Here is an 18,065-nt window from a genome sequence, read left to right on the forward strand (position 1 = left end):
AACTGGAAATAAGTTCAAAGACATGGGGAATTTCTTATGAAATACTAGTTAGAAAAGGTTGTATTTTTGAAGACTACATTTATAAATACATAATGAAGCACAATAACACAGTCCCAGGTAATTATAAATAGCAGTTAACGAATTTTTAGAAAGCTAAAAGGCTGTTCATTTTAAATAAGTTTAAGCCAAGTATCCTCTCTGCAGGCTTCTGTTCCTGGGCCCAAAGGTTAATTACTTTGTAGAACAACGAGCTCTGCTCAGACTCCACAGTGCTCTGTCAGTCAGAGGGAATGGTGCGCAGCAGGGCAGCAGCGGCCTCCGCACAGGACTGGGATGAGGACCACAGGACGCGTTTCAAGATCCCAGTGCGAACCTGTGTACCCCAAAAGAGTACACAGCAGGCCGTTTCCAGCTCGGGTCTCTGAAACCCACCTGTGCTGCCTGCACCAGGCTGCCGAATATTCTGGTAGTAGCGTGGTTTAGTCACTGTTCTGAGCAAAGTCCAAAACCGCAACATAACCACTGAACTATGGCAATCCTGGAGGCAGCCGGTGCCTCTGGAGCCCCACGAAGCCATTCATTCCCCAAGCAGATTCCTGCTGTGGAGACTGTCCCTCCCCGACTGGTTGGTCAGCGTCAAGTGGCCACGGCCGTGTCTGTCTGATGGGGCGGAACAACACTAAGGGTCACTTCACTTCATCAGTGTTCACCCAATGACACAGTGTATCCATGTTCAGATGGTCACAAGGGTGGAGAAACGAACTTGACCTCAGGTGTAGCTCTGCGATGGTGAGCTTATTGTGTGTGAGGCCCTGGGTTCAGGCCCAGCGCTGCCCACACTCGTGTACACACACACTCACCACAAAGAGCTGAAAACAAATTCTCTTAACTGTATCAAACATTTTCACCACCCTTTACACATTAACAAACCTGAGAGCAGGAAATTACCTTCAACTACCCAGCAGCCTACAGCCACACATGATGGACCTTAAAAACAGAAAGATTAACAGTAAAACCAAACCAGACCATCTCAGAGCTGGTTCCAATGAAAACCACCTAGCTGAACAGGCATTGAAACAACAGGTGTCTACACCGTTTTAGAAACCGCTACTTTAATTGTTTCTCGCCCCTTCTGCCCGGCAGTCAGGGGACCACAGGCGAGCTGGCCGTGGCAAGGCTCACTAGCTATACTCTCACAGTAGTTTGCTTTGCTTTTAAAGTTGGGTGAGAGCCAGGCATACTTGAGAGGAAGAGAGTAGCATGGAAGAGGAACTTGGGGGAAGTTTCAGGAAAGGATGCAATGAGACTGAGGGAGAAAAGGTCGGAGTCGAATTGCAGGTGGAAGAATGAGCCTCACATACAGTGCACCATGTGGGAGAGCAGGCTGCTGGTGTGAGGAGACTTCCAGTTATGCCCGGCACTGCATGAGCCTGCGTTTCATGACCGTGGCTTCCTGCAGTCATGCGCAGAGATTGTCCCGCCAGGGGACAAGTGTGCGCGTGCCTGCATCCCACATGCTTGTGAGGCTGAGAAGGGGGATCTCAAAGAAGACAGAGCTGCAGACAGAGCTGTTCAATCACGGTACGTGCTCTCGGCAGAGTGTAAGGCAGGAGACCTAAGGAAATCAATGAACGTTGTAAGGGAAAGGGAGAGAATCCAGTAAGAGCAGCGCTGTGAAGGAACTGATTAGCACTGAGAGGCTGGAGAATGTCGGTGATGATGTATTTGCCCTGGGTTTAGAGACCGGACCGTTTTGTGTTTTTTTAATTTTACTTAAAGAGAAAAAAATGAAAACAGAAAAAAAGGGTAGAAATAATACAGAATTTCAAAAAAATAAACAGTAAGAAATCACTAGTTGATAGATTACATACTGTCATCTTAGAAATAGTTGTTCAAGTTACAGAATTAAAGCATACGAAGTGGACATTCAAACAGTGAGACTGCAAACAGTTCTGTTCCACAATCCAATAAAACTCAGTAATATGGTTATCTATCTTACACACTTAAACACACATGCAGTTATATACTGTAGAGCACTTGCTTTTCCTCTCTTTTTTATTGTAACAATTACACATTTTGGGTTTTATTACTCCCACAGTTCATATTACTTTTTTTTTTTGAAGAGAATAAAACCAAATGTGACAAGAGTCAGTAAAAACAAAAGGATGAGCATAGTACATGATGTAAAAACAAAATAAAATGTGATCAACAATGGTTACCATAATGCCTCTTGCTATCTTCAAAAGAATTGCCCATATCATCAGGTATCATGAAATCAAACAAAACAGTAAAGAACAAAACCAATAAACATGAAACATTGGAGTCATTCAGGACTTCAAAAGAAGTTAATAGTTAAAGCAGAATAGGTATCATAGTGAATCTTATTGTCTTCAAAGTAGTTGCCTATACTCTCAGGCTTGATACTATCAAACAAAACATAATAGAGTAAAATCAGTCCAAACAAGACAGTGAAAGCAATACAGGACTTTGAAATCAAGTTAATAGGAAATTAAAAAAAAATGGTTACCATAATATATTCTGCTATCTTTGGAACAGTTGTCCATTCCATCAAATCTAATACAAGAAGACAAACTGGAACACAATAAAACCAAACTAAACAGAACGATGAAAACAATATGGGTTTCAAATCATGATAAAAGATTAACAATGGCCACTGCCTTCCCTTTTTAGACAATTGCTCTGCTTTCACATTTTTTTATTTTATTTAAATTTTTTAAAAAATAATTTTATTTAAAGAGAGACTAAACAAAACAGAAAAAGGGTAGAAATAATACATACTTTCAAAGAAAAAAATAAACAGTAATAAATCACTAGTTGATGTTTACATATTGTCCTCTTACAAATAATTGCTCAAGATACAAAAGTAGAATATATAAGTGGGAATTCAAACAGTGAGACTGCAACTAGTTTTGTTCAACTATCCAATAAAAACTTAGCAACACATGATTATCAAACCTATACATTTAAACATACATGCAGTTATCTATATCTCAAATTTATATTGAGATTAAACAAACCAAAGCCAGCTAAAATCACTCTGAACAAAGAATACTAGTATTGCTGGATTTCACATCATGACACTCCAGGATCAGCACTGGGTACTGTAGTGTCTGTTTTTCTTCAAAGTATTTGTTCATTTAGTCATGTGTCATAAGATCAGTTCTCGAAAACTATTTATAGGTTCTACGCATGCTTGAGTCCTATTTCTATCCTTTCTGTATTAGAGAAACAAAACAAAGCAGGACAGAACAAAACATATTCCGATAGACAAAACGAAAGACATATAAAACCACTGTATGATCAGATATAATTGTTGGCTGTATTGGCTATATGATCAGATACAATATAACTGAATATATCAGTACATAACAGTATTAATAGAAACACAACTTTGTAGATAGTGTAAAACTACAAAAACAGATAGTAATCAAACCAAAATGGGCATTATAGTGAATCTTGTTATTTTCAGTGTAGTTGTCTATACTCTCAGACTTGATACTATCAATCATAGCAGTTTTGAATAAAATCTGTTGATAACAAATAGCAATCAAACAAACCAGATTTAACTACGATCAGTCATGATAAAGCAGTGTAAGTTACACAGGGTTCCAGGTTAAGTTAATAGGAAGTTAAAGATGATTATTGTGCTATATCCTGATATATTTGGGACAGCTGTCTGTGCCCTCAGATCTAGTGCTTGTAGACAAACTGGGACAGAATAAAATCTATCTAAGCAGAGTGGTGCCAGTAATATGGACTTAATTCCTATTAACCTATTAATATAACTATTAACTAATAACTAATTAATATAACTATTAACGATATCTTCTGCCGTTTAAGACTGTTTCTCTCTTTTCACTCCCCCAGGGTGTACTGTGCATTTTTGTCTCACCCACACCTTCTGCTTTAAATTGGGGGGGGGGCGGGCGGCAACCTGCTATTTACCTAGGTGGTTCCAAACCTTCTCTCTCCTGAACTTGATCTCTGGTTGTATTTCTTTATCTATTAAAGCTTGTCTTTCCAACCTATCCACAAATACTGGTCTAGTTGCTCCTATTACTCTCTGACTCCCTGTCACATAAAGCATTGTTTTCCCATATTTGATTTTTGGTCCATAAACCCTTTTTCAGGTTAATTTTATTTCCTATAAAGAACATCTTGGTGGACCCTACCTCCTGATCTACTTTGCCTGCAATTCTCTCTTTTTTCTTCTTTTAAATTTAGTGTATCAAGGCCATCTATATTAGAGATTACAGCCAACCTTCCCTTCCTCATTTCTGTAGTGCTCTTTTTCTGTCATTAGTTGTCTGTCTGTCTTCTTCATTTTGCATTCTGCTCCACTCATTGAGGTCTATCTGCCACTGTTCCTGGAATCCTGGTACTTTTCTCTCTCTTTAGGATGTCCTGCAGTATTCCCTGTAGAGTTGGATTGGTGGTCGCGAATCCTCCAGTTCCTCTTTGTCTTGGAAGCATCTTGTTTCTCCATTAATTTCTAGAGACAATTTTTCAGGGTACATCAATCTGGGCTGGAGGTTATTTTCTTTCAGGGATTGAAACACTTCGCTCCAAGCTCTTCGTAACTTGATGGTTTGTGTAGAGAAGTGTGCCATTATTCTGATCGGTCTTCCTTTATAGGTGATCTGTTTCTTGTCTCTAACAGGTTTTAATATTTTGTTCTTATATTGGATTTCTGGGATCTTGATTATTATAAGTCTGGGTGTAGCTCTGTTTTGGTTGTAGGTGGCTGGAGTTCTGTATGCCTCACACATCTGCATACCATTTACTTTTCCTGTGTTTGAGAAGTTTTCCTTAATTTTTTCTGTGAATAACCTTTGTAGTTCCTTTGTTTGTACCCCTGCTTCTTGTCTCACATTCTTTTTTTTTTTAATTTTATTTAAGGAGGAAAAAAAAAGCAGAGAAAGGGTACAAGTTATACAGATTTACAGAAAAAAATAAACAGTAGGAAATCACTAGTTAATGGATTACATATTGTCATCTTAGAAATAATTGTTCAAGTCACAAAATTAAAGCTTGTAAAGTAGACATTCCAACGGTGAGACTGCAAACGGTTCTGTTCAATGATCCAACAAAACTTAGTGATATCATGTATCTTATACACTTATATATACATGCAGTTATATCGTTTAGAGTACTTTCTTTTCCTCTATTTTGTACAATGACAATTACCCATTTGGGGTTTTATTGCTCCCACGGTTCTTATTACTTTTTTGGAAGGGAGTAGAACCAAATGTGACATAACAGAACAGAGTCAATCAAATCAAAAGGGTGGACATAATAGATAATGTAAAAGCATAATACAAGGTGATCAACAATGGTTACCATAATGCCTCCTGCTATCTCTAATAGAATTGCCTATATCATCAGTTATAATAAAACTGAACAAAAGAGTAAAGAACAAAACCGACAAAACCAAAACATTGGAGACATTATAGGTCTTCAAAAGTAGATAATAGTCAACGAGAATGGGCGTTATAATGAATCTCACTATCTTCACAGCTGTTGCTTAAACTTTCAAACCTGGTACTATCAAACAAAACAGAATACAGGGACATCAGTCAAAAACAAGATGGTGAGAGTAATACAGGGCTTTAAATCAAGATAATGGAAAGTCAAAGTGGGTTACTATAATATATCCTGCTATTTTTTATTTATTTTTCCCTTAATTAAAAGGATAAAAAATTAAAAAGTAAATAATGAAGTGGAGATTGAGATAAAAGAGGGCATAACAGCAAAACAGCGCAGATCAAAACATAACTTTTTAAACAGAATAGTGTTTCACCACAAGATAATCCTGACATAAAAGTAGTTACCATATTGTCTCTTTCCTTGAAATCTTTGAGTATAATTTCGTATACTGTAGCATCAAATATATCAAAACAATGTAAAACCATTTAAGAGAATGACAGCATTAAGGGTATTTAGAATCAACCAACAGAAAACGAACAATGGTTTCTGTATAATCTCCTTGTCTTTAAAAGGTTTTTGCTTATACTATCATACATAATAAAATCCAATAAGATACAACCTGTTTAGACCAATGGAGACAGAAGAACAAAAGCTTGATGAGACTTCAAAACAAGATGATACTAAATCAGTATTACCTATTAAGATGTCATTTTCTCCAAAATAGCTGTTCCTATCATCCAATCTTCTCTGCCTCATTTCTGTTGAGCTCTTTTTCTGTCATTAGTTGTCAGTTTGTCTTCTTCATTTTGTTTTCTGCTCCATTCATTGTGGCCTCTCTGCCACTATTTCTGGATTCTTTGTATTTTTCTTTTTTAGAATATCCTGTAGTATTCTCTCTAGAGTTGAATTGGTGGTTGCATATTCCCCTAGTTCCTCTTTATCCTGTTTTTCCACCTTGTTTTTCCATCAATTTCCAGGGATAGTTCTGCAGGATATATCAATCTTGGCTGGAGATTATTATCTTTCAAAGCTTGAATTATTTCCCCCCACACTCTTCGTGATTTGATGGTTTGTGCAGAGAAATCTGCTGTAATTCTAATGGGTGTTCCCTTGTAAGTGGTCTGTTTCTTGTCTCTGACAGCTTTTAATATTCTGTTCTTGTATTGAATTTCTGGAATTTTAATTATTATAAAATTAATAATTTATTAATTTTATAATTGTTGCTCTGTTTGGGTTGCAGGTGGCTGGGGTCCTGTATGCTTCATACAACTGAGTCTCTTTACCTTTTGCTAAATTAGGAAAATTCTCCTGGATTATTTCTGTGAGTAGCTTTTGTAGTTCATTTGTTTGTGTCCCTACTTCTTCTTTTATGTTCTTAATTCTTAAGTTATGGATCCTCTTATCATCTTCTAATCTTTGTATTATTGCTGTTTGTTTCTTTGTTACTTTTAAGAAGTTTTTCATTTCATTCTCCCATATTACAAATCTGCCCTCCAGTTCAGATAGTCTGTCCTTAGTTTCTTTCAAGCTGTTATGCCAGTTTTTGATAGAGTTTTTAGTTTCCTGGTAGTCTCTTTGAACCTGCTTCACGTATTCTATGCTTTCTCTATTTTCTCCATCAAACAATTCTCCCCTCTTTTTCTGATCTTCCATTCCACCATGTGTTTTTTCTTGGGTGGTGCTTAGCATTTCTCTAACTATTCTGCTTATTTCTAGCTTCAGGTCATTAATAACTTCATTCTTGAACTGATCTATGAGGCTCTCTAGATGGTGCTTTATGTCTATTGGTGCGGTGTCTGCTATTGCCTGTTTCTCAGGATTGGGGGCCAAAGGGCCTTTCTTGTTGCTGCCTCTTCCCATATTCTTTGTTCCTTATATATGCAAGCGTAATAGGAGGCCCCGCTTCCTTTCCTGTCAGCCACAGTCTGATTGAGTTGCGCTGGCTAGGTGTTCCCGCCCACCGCAGCACACCAGGAAGTTGCAGATCAGGCAGCCTATGCAGGGCCCGCCCCTCCAGGTCACCTTCAGGCTCTGGGATCTGGGTTGTGCTAGCCCACTGGGTCTCAGCCAGCAGTGTCACGTAGGCTAGGCACTTCTCACCAATCCCGCTTAAGAGGGGGATACGTGGCTGAAGTCACCGCAGTGCCCTGCTCCCGCAAGTCTGCCCAGTCCTAGAATGTCCTCTGTTGGAGTCTCCCAAACCGTGGGAAGAGTGTCAGTTTCTCTCACTCACCTCACCGCAAGTCAATGCACAGCTCCCCGCCCGTCCTGTTTTCAACTCTGTTCGCAGATTCCCGTTCTCAGAGCTTCGGTGCGTCTCTCTCCCTGCCGAGCCGATGTAGACGCAGCCGCCACGTGGCGGGAAACCCAAATCGCGGCTTCCAATGCCGCGGGCTCCAGCTTCCACACTGAGGCTCTTCTGTTCCTGTTATAGCACCAGGATTGCACTCCAAGTTGGTTTCTCTCAGCCCAGTTCGTTCTTGGGTCAGCAGGGCATATCTCCACCTGCTCACGACTCCTTACTCCACACCATTCCTGAATTCCAAGCTGGTTCTTTCAGAGAGCCTCCATAGCTGCTGTTATCTGTCCGCCATGTTCTCCCGGAAGTCTTCTCTCACATTCTTTATTCTTAAGTTATAGATCCTCTTGTCATCTTCCAGCCTTTGTATTGCTTATTTCCTTGATATTTTTAAGAAATTTTTCCTTTCATGCTCCTACATTGCAAACCTGTCCTCCGGTTTAGAGAATCTATCCTTAGTTTTTTTCAAGCAGTTTTGCCAGCTATCAATGAGGCTTTTAATTTCCTGGTAATCTCTTTGAATCTGCTCTGTTTTCTTTATATTTTTCATCAAACAATTCTCCCCTTTTTTTATGTTCCTCCATGTTCCATCTCTGTCTTCTTGAGAGATGCTTAGCATTTCTTTTATTAATCTATTTATATCTTGCTTTACTTGGTTAAATATTTCACTTTTGGACTCATCTATGAGGTCCTGAAGATACTTCTTTATGTTTACTGGTGCCGTGTCTGATATTGCATGTTTTCTATCCTCAGTCTCCTTTGTATTTACCTTTCATGGATCAGTGTTCTCAGGATTGGGGTCTGGGGACTTTTTCTTACTGCTTCCTCTTCTCATATTTTTTGTTTCTTCTATACAGGTATATATAGGAGGCCCCAGTTTCTTTCTTTGTTGGTTACAGTTCTTCTGAAGCACGTATGCTGGCCCCTAGGTCAACCTGCTGGGCCTTCACTACGTTAGTGTGCACTGTGGGGCATGGGGAATTGGTTTGGGATAGCTTATTGGGTCTCAGCTAGGGGCGTGACCCAGGCCAAGCACACCCCACCAATCCCGTCTGGTCACAGGGCAGCTGACTGAAGTCACTGCTGCTCTTTGTTCTTGCCAGTTTGCCCGGTCCCAGAATGTCGTTCATTTTTCTGTGGATTGGTTTTATTCCTGGCACTCACCACAGGTCGATGCAGGTTCCCCACCAGCTCAGCTCGCCATTCGGCTCGCCTACCCCTGACCTCAGTGCGACTGCGTTTCCAGTGAGTCAAAGTGGCGGGAATTTGGGCAGCTCGGTAAGTTGCAGCCGCACGAGTTCGGGCACTGCAACAGGAGCGCCAAATCTTTAGCTGTTCCAATAGTAGCACCAGGACTGTATGTTTGATTGGTTCTTCTCACCTTAGTTTCTTCCTGGGTCAAGACAATCCATCTCCCTCTGTTCGGGGCTTCCCACACTGTGTTAATGTTAAATTCTAAGTTGACTATCTCAGGGAGCTCTGTACCTGCTGTTATCTGTCTGCCATCTTTACCAGAACTCCATACTGTTTTAAATATGTGAAGGAAGAGACTGGACTGCCGAGGGTGGTCAGGCAGCATGAGGAGGGGCCTGGCCCTCTGTCTCACCACACCACGACACAGTCCAGATCCCCACCAGCACAGAACACTGGTGTCGTCTTCTCAAAAGTGAAGACCCAACCCCAGTGGGTGTCACAGCAACACAAAACCGACTAAGACAACCTGACCTCCTGTCCGTCGGGCTCTGCTGGGGCTCCTGCGGGTCTCTGCCCAGACCTGGCTCAAAACCACTCTGTGTTTTTTGTCTTTCTGCCTCTTGATCACTCCTCAAGGGGGAGGGGAAATGGGGACAGGCGACAGAAGACAGAAAAAGGTGAAGGCATAGAAAGAGACAGGAAAATAGAGAAATGGGAAAGGAGGGGCACAGACAGTATGCAAAGAATAGCTACATCTTGGGAGTGACTTACATGTCCATCCATAAATGCATGGATAAGGAAAATGTGGTGTTTAGACATGGTGGAGGGCTACTCTGCTGTAAAGAAGAATCAACTTGAATCCTCTGTAGCAAAGGATGCCCTTGAGACCATAATGTGAAGTAAAAGAAATCAGACACACAAGCTTAAACATCACATGGTTTGTCTTATACAGAATCCCAAAGCATAAATACAGAGGAACATGAGAGACAGATCACAGGAGACAGGGAGCCAGATCTTTCCTAAATGGGAAAGGGCACAAGACATGGAGGAAGAGGCAAGGAAGGGGGAGAAGAGGGAATAAGCTGTGCCCTGTGCACTCAGCTCCACACAGGGAGTGCGGACATCACCTACCACACATTGGTACTCATAGAGATAAAGGGGAAGACGGTGAGGGCAAAACAGAGAAGCCAGGCAGAGACAGAAGAACGAATGGGGGCAGGCAGTGAGGGAAAGCAAGAAAGGAGAGAGGGACAGGAAGGAGACAGACACACGCACGGTGAGAAGACAAACTGAACCGAGCAGGAGGCCATGGCGGCAGCGAGCTCTGCAGCACTCACTGTGCAGACCTGGAAGCGCAGTGGCCGGTACAGGTACAGCCTCCTGCCCCATCCTGGTGCGAACAGACCACATGCACAGCGGAGGCACACGTGAGCGAGGGCAGGAGGCGAGCATGTGCGGAGTGACAGCGTGGAGCGCCAGGAAGTAAAAAGGCCAACTGTATCCCCTCAGGAAGTCAACGAAAGCTGAACAATTAGAGGCTGCAGTGAAAGTGCTCCTTTAGCGCCTGAGAGGCGGCAGCAGCTGGCGATGAAGAGCAGCAGCAGGCCAGGTACTAGGCTGAGGAACCCCTGGACGTTTTAAGATTATGTGCTTACAAACCTACAATCAGTGTAGAAAGGTTATTTTCAAAAGCTCCCACAAGACTGTTTTGTGGACTCAACATCAGAGGTGGATTCTGCAAAGATTCTCTACAGCTCAAGGCGTTGCCCTGACAGAGGAGTCACATGAAATCCCGTGACAGCAAAGCACACTGGGAAGTTTTTAAAGGACACACAGAGCCTAGGCAATCACACCGCATGGAACAATAAACCCATCCCTCGGAGCAGGAGACACTGCCAGGGAAATGTCACTCAGCCCCGCAGCAGCACCCCACACAGCCCACCCTCCTGAGGTGTCTCCACGTGAAGGTCAACCCCAGTGAGCGGGTTGCATGCCCCGCCTTACTTTAGCAGCAAACCTTTACAGAAGGAATGACAGCAGTGGGCTTTTCAAGAACCAAGGCACCCAGTCAGTCCTTCCTCCTGCAACTTCCCCCTCCCCTCGAGAGGGCCCACTGGGCACGGTGGAGGCAGGTACCCTCCTGCCAGCACACTCACCCTGTTGAACACAGGCAGCATCATGTACAGCTTCTCCTCCTGCTCCTTCTGGGTCATGTGCCGGGGCGGGTGGCATAGCTCCGTGAAGAGCCGGCGGAGGTGCATGAGGCCCAGCGCGTTGTCCTGCGGGCTGCACTCCTCCTGCCGAGGCCGTCCCATGATCCGCTTCACCATGTTCATCTTGGCTGACTGCTAAGAAGCTCTTCTAGCTCTGCGGGGAGGCAGGGCGGGGGGGGGACAGAAGACAGCAATGGTCAAAATGTCACCACGCTGACCTGAAGTCTACAGGCGAAAGCTTCTCACAGTCCTCCAAACAGGGAACTCTGCCTACAACAGTTCCAGTTCTTTAAACAACAAATTTCCACAGTGAGGCAAAGGCAACATTGGAGAAATCTCTCTGAATGACAAATTATGAATCATGGAACTTAAAAGTTCCTCCTGGCTCTGCCACAATTTATATAAAATGTAAACCTTAACTGGATAAGTAACTAATATTTCCGATTAAGTTAACAAGATCGAGTTAAAAAAATCAAAGAACCACAAACTTTACTCCTAATACGTTGCTTAATAAATAGGCACAGGTAAAAAAGAGGTTCTCCCCAACTTCAAGACACACAGCCAAAACTCCCTCACAGTTTGTAGTTTTATTAAAGTTTTTCCTTCCTAGATGACATACTACATTCTGAGTACCTGATAAAGTGTATTGGTTTGGAAACATGCAAAATAAATGAAATGATCGCCAAACATATCATAGAAATCATGGGAGGACAATGAAATGATTGTATACCTAAAGACCACTTCCTCAGTTCACAATCTATAACCAGACAGCCACAGCAAACGGTGTTAATCCATTTAATGGGTAGGGATAAGCATTTCTTTCTAAAGAAATAACACAGAAGGTACTGGAATACACAGGATAAGGATAAAACACTATTGTATCCTCAAGTTTATTGTAGGTAATAATGTCTAAGTGTGCAATGAATCTTAATGTAAAATGTATCTTGCTACAGCCGTAGTTAAAAAATAAACTACCACACTGAAGTATACACAGCTTCGATCACACTAAGCTTCAGAGAGGATCACTAGTGCCTTTGAACCACTATTCATTGTGCCAGCAATTAACACATTTCAGACACAAAAAAAGAGAATACTTTACAAAAGAAACCAGGAAAGCTAGAAGCACATTACAGACATACAGGATATGGATAAAAGTCAGTTTGCTTTTTTATCTGAAGAAAGTCAGGCAACATTGAGATTAATCTTTAATTCTACTGTGCCACCACAAAAGCGAGCATATCCTTTATTAAGGAAGGAAACGGCCCTCAATGCTAGCACACCACTGTGGTTTTTCAAAGGGTAAGAAGAACGTTCCCTGTGTGGCACACAGGAGCACACTCACAATCAGAGGTGCCAGCAACAGCAGCCCCAAGGGGTTCCTCGTGTGAGGGCACAGGGACTGCACCACCTGCCGTCCACTCTGCCCAACAACTGAGCAAGGAACACCTTACTCCATCCCAGGTGCTTGCTGTGCCGGGAGGGCTGGACACAGGAAAAGGCCGAGCACATCTATCCACGAGGTAACCAAGCAGTCCAGTTCAAGGCTGGCTATATATTCATTTGTTTCCTATGAGATCCCAACTTTCATGTGGGTCTGAAGCATTTAAAATTCTTAAAAACCCAGGACTCACTGGTTACTTTGAGTCTCAAGCACTTTGAGGCCACTTTGCTGGCCCATCATTCCCACACAAGCACAGGGACCAAAGAAAGATGAGCCTTACTTTCCCCAAGGTTTATTGCGGTATAATGCTGGGAAAAATTGTTTGTTTGTTTGTTTGTTTTTTACAGTGTACAATTAGCTGTTTTTAAGTGTTTCAGAGAAATATTCTAATTTTTGAATACTTCTAGAGGTAGGATGTGACCCTTTGATATGTATGTGTAATGTGTCCTGAAGAAACCAGAGACTCAGCATTTGCATCTCTTTAAACACCTACCATGGCTTTGTATTACACATTGTAAGATCTATAATAAACTGATTGTGAGCTCAGTCATAAGCACAGCGCACTCTTCTTGCACAGTGGTACCTTGGCTCACAAAATCTCTTGTTTGCAAACAATTTGGTTTGCAAAAAGAAGTATCTGGAGAAATTTTATTTCTGTTTGCAAACTCTGCATCAGGAAACAAATAAATACAGGTGTAGCCATCTTTTCCAAAATCAGAGGGCACATTAAGCTCATAAACTGAGGCACTGCTGGGTATTGTGGTACCTGATGTCCACCCTTCCTTGCCACTTTGATACACGTCCCCTTTGTGAAACAGTGAGCACAATCAGACTAAGGAGCACAGCCATCACCTCCCAAACTTACCACTCACAGAAATATGGCGAGCACTCTTAATGTTAGCAAATCAAGTTAAAAAAAAAAAAAAACCCACAGTACTGTTAACCACAGTCACTGTGCTATCCCTTACTGATAACTGGGCACCTCACACCACCACCTCCATACCAGCCTGGCCCAGCCCCTGGCAGTCCCTCTCTTCTGCTTCCAAGTGTCTGTGTTCAATTCCTCACAGAGATCACTTGATGCAATGCCTGTATTTGCATCAGTTCCTCCTCACATAAGGTCTCAGTTTGTTTATGCTGTCACACGTGAAAGGATTTCCTGTCCTTGTGAAGCAGCACTCCACGGGTATGTCCAGTCCCCTTAGTTTCTCGGCCAAGGGACGTTTGCCTGTTTCCAATCTTGATTACTGCTGATAGCCCTGCAGTGAGGATTATTCTAGAGGGCAGTTCTCCTGGAGACACTGATTCTATCTCTTGTGGATGTATATCTAAAAGTAGGACCAATGGAGCGTAAGGTTCTGTTTTTAATTTGTAATGGACTTCTAAACTGTTTTCCATAATAGGTGCACCAGCTTACAATCCCAACAGAGTCTGATTGTTCTCTTTTTTTCCATATCATGGCAAACTGCTATCCTTCACTTTTCGGATAGGAGCATTCTGCAGGCATAAAGTGATACCCCTCCAGCTTCCCTGCTGTGTGAGCATCCTCACATACCCGTTGTTCATTTCTCGGTCTCTACTGAGAAATGTCTATTCAAGCCTTTATCCTATTTGTCAATTAGGTCAGTTTGGGTTTCTGCTGTTCGTTTTAAGAGTCCCTTATACACTCTGAATCTCAACTCCGTAAGCAGATACATGCTTTGCGAGTATTTTTCTCCCATTCTCTAGGCTCCTTTCCTGGCAGTTGTTTCTTTTACGAGGCAGAAGCTTTCTATTTTAATGCAAGCTCACTTGACTACTTTGCTTTTGCTGCAAAACAAACTTGCCCTGTTGAAAAAAAGCAGCTTAATCAGTATCAAGAAGTTTCTTCACTATGCTCTCTTCTAGTAGCTTCTTGTCTTCTCATGTGACACTTAAATCTTTAAATTATTTTGAGTTGATGTTCGCACATTGTTTAAGGGTCTAATCTCGGCTTTTTACATGACTTCGTTTATTATAGACACTTCTTGTCTCCAGTGTGTGTTTTGGGCACTTTCATTAAAATCAGTTGACAGTAAACACATGGAGTCACTTCTGGGCTCCCTATTCTGTTTCACTAACCAGTTCACACCAGCACACACTGCTAAGACTACTAGAGCTGTGGAATATATTCTGAAATCAAGAAGCATGAGGCTTTTAGCTATGTTCTGACTGTTCAAGACTGCTGGGGTATTTGTGGTTACCTATGAATTTTCTTTTCTTCTTTTTGAAGTAGGGTCTCACTCTATATATTGCCTTCACTGGCCTTGGACACCTTGACTTAAGGGATCTTCCTGCCACATCCTCCAGCAAGGTGGAATTCCAGGCATGCACCTACAGTTCCAACTATGCATTTCTTTATTTCTGTAAAGAATGCCATGGGATTTTGATAAGAGATTTCCTAAATCTGTAGATAACTGCAGAAAGCCCTCTGACAATGGATCTTTGCATTTATCTGTGTCTTCATTTCCTAGTATTTTATCATTTTCAGTGCAGAGGTCTTTCACTTCTTTGGTTAGGTTTATTACTAATAATGGAGTCCTATTTCATTTCTGTTATAAATGGGACCATTCCCTCCCTTAATGAAGGCTCCCAAAACAAGAGGTGGTTCGAAATCACTCAGGACAAAAAGGTTAGGATGAGAATCCAGGCCTTCAAGCTCCATATCTTTCACTGGCTTACTCATATGATGTATCTACTTTTAAATTATAAAATTCGTTGAAACTGCCACTACCCTTAGCACATTTATTTATTTAGCATCAAGGAACAATCAGCATGTGAAAAGAAATCTATTTTTCTTAAAAATTAATCACTTCATTTTGGTTAAAAAGGATCACACAATGACAATATAGAGTTGTAACTAAGCTATTGCACTAAACTACTTAATGCTTATTAGATATAAAAAGCAATTAGCTACGAGTTACAGAGCGTCTCTCCTTTATCAAACTCTTCACCAGGATCCTGTCTTTTTACCTGCTCTGTTTACCTCTGTACTGTCCAATTTTAACATGAATCCTGCTGCTCTTTTTAGCCAGAGTCCCCCACCTTCACCCCGGTGTCTCACTGGGCTACACAGCTCTCAGCAGCCAGTAGGAAACACATGACCATCTGGCCTGCCTTCAGCAAGAGACCTGGTACCTGGCTCAGCCAGATCCCCCTCTTTTCCCAGGCATCTGCTCTTGGTAATCGTCCACCTGCACTCCTCCCACTCCTGGGCTAGGAGCCCCTCTTTTCCTTATTATATTAGACACTGCACCCCTCTTTCTTCTCTGCTACAAAACCACATCGCTATGTCCTGAAATCTGTAGTAATGGTTCTGAATAAAGACAGTGTCTTAGTTACTTTTCTCATAACTAAGACAAAATACTGTAGGCTCCAAATAAAGGGCAAAAGGTTTATTTAGCTCACCGTCTATGATTTCAGTCTGTAATTGGCTGGCTCCAAGGCAGGGTGGCATGGCAGAGGGCATCACAGAGGAGAAAGAGTTCACGGTGGGCAGAAGGCAGCAAAGCAACAAGGGACAAGACAAGCCTCTTTCTATGCCTTTTATTGTATCCAGGCTACCGGGAGTAGGGCAATCACAAACCAATCAGTAGGCGGATTCAGCATCACACAGTCTAGATCCAGCCACCTCCTAAAAGTCCCCACCTGACCACATGAGGCTGGGGGACATCTAGACCCAAACTGTAACAGCTGGCCTACGATTCTTTAACAGGTGTCACAATGAATACTCTCTCCTCATAATCTCTAGGACAGAAATTTATCATGAAACACTTAAGTCTATCAGATTTCTGAATCATTCTTTTGTGCACACTTAAACACATATTTAAAACATACTTCATATCACAAAATAGGAGAAAAATTAGAAAGAACTGGCACCTATTCATCAAAGTTGGATAAACATGCCCACACAATTAATACTTTCTGGTGAGAGGCTCACACCTCTCTGCCTGATTTCCTTCATCTGAGCTCTCCCTCCGCAGGGTCCCTTTGTAAAGTGTGCACAGCAATACCTAAGCTCATGTGCAACGTGCTAAGCTCATCACGGCCCTCAGTAAGTGCTCTTTCTTTCCTTGCTTTACCTTGCTCATAAAACACTTAATTCCCTTTTATTCACTTTATTTAAGCAAGGAAGGGAAAGGAATTACTGTAAGTCCTCAGACTACTACATTTCAGAGATATAAAATCATGAATACTAGAGGAAAGATAGTTCTCTAATAAACTGCCCTGGGAAAACTGGCTATTCACATGGGGAAGATTGGATCTAAACCTGTATCTCTCACCAAGTACTAAAGTAAAATCAAGATAGGTAACACAAAAAAAAACGAAGCAAACCACGAAATGTTAAAACATAAACACATTAACCTACTGGAAGATAAAACGGGTAAAATTCTTGAAGTCACAGACACAGCCAAGGCCCTTGACCAGAACCCCAGTGCCCAGGAAATAGTATCAAGAATCAATAAATGGGATCATACAATTTAAAAAGCTGCTACATAGGCAAAAGGAAACAACCACAACCAACAGAGTAAGGAGTCAACCTAGAGAACCTATAGAATGGAAAAAATAATTATGCCATCTATTCCTCAGATAGAGGATTCACATCTAGACTACATAAAGAACCCCAACAATTAGATCTCCCCCCAAAAAATAAATGACTCAATCAAAAAATGGGCAAGTGAAACAAAAAGACACTTCACTGAAGAAGTACAAATGGTCAATTAATACATGAAGAAAGGCTCATCATTGGCCATCTCAAAACTGTAAATTAAAACAACACTGAGATTCCATCCTACCGCAGAAAGAACTGCCTTCATCACGAAATCAGACTCTAAGAGATGCTGGCGGGGCTGGGGGAGAAAGGAGCTCTTCTACGCTGCTGGTACGAGTGTGAACCAGTACCACCACCATGGCAATCAGTGAGCAAGAGGCCTCAAAACACTACAGGTTAAAAACACCACTCTGCAGGGCAGGGGCCCCGTGGGTAGCAAAGGCAGAATAAAGGCCTCCCGGAGCCCCAACAAGCTCAGTATGGAATCTTACTAACAGCAGTTTCTGCCTTCCAGGTACACTGTGCAGTCTGAGTAACCAGGCAAATGAGGGAAAAGCTTGCTAACTGTAAGGCACAACGTTTAAAAATAAGATTAAAAAATTAAGAGGAACTTTACTTCTCAGTGGGATGCTGACTAGAAGTTGATGGAACAATACAGCGAGAGAGACAGACCTGCTAGACATAACAGGAGGACAAATCACAGAATTATATTTTGAGAGGATGTTAATAGGGGTTTTAAAAATACTTATAAAGATTACTGCACATAAAATCTGGCTTTCTAATACAAATCCCATCTTACTTTTTCCCAGCACAAGAGAAGAAGTGTGTGGGCTGGCGTCACGGATATTTACATAGCAATGGGTGGAGGATGGCAGTGAGCCCGGACTGCAAGTCTTAATC

The 18,065-nt window shown here is 41.9% G+C and overlaps 1 protein-coding gene across 12 annotated transcripts in view; it reads right to left on the reverse strand.

Moving 5' to 3' along the window:
• The window catches only part of Wdfy3 (WD repeat and FYVE domain containing 3), a 277,794-nt gene that overhangs the window by 166,092 nt on the left and 93,637 nt on the right, over nt 1-18,065 (reverse strand). For all 12 annotated transcript variants that reach the window (XM_063249360.1, XM_063249363.1, XM_063249371.1 and 9 more), the window contains one exon: nt 11,098-11,308. In XM_063249360.1, coding sequence (XP_063105430.1) covers nt 11,098-11,277 — 180 coding nt within the window. In that variant the 5' untranslated portion in view covers nt 11,278-11,308. The remainder of the gene's footprint in view (nt 1-11,097; nt 11,309-18,065) is intronic.

This window comes from Cavia porcellus, unplaced genomic scaffold (genome assembly GCF_034190915.1).
Source record: "Cavia porcellus strain 051 isolate PalLab524CR breed Dunkin Hartley unplaced genomic scaffold, mCavPor4.1 scaffold_5, whole genome shotgun sequence".
Classification (NCBI taxonomy): Eukaryota; Metazoa; Chordata; class Mammalia; order Rodentia; family Caviidae; genus Cavia; species Cavia porcellus.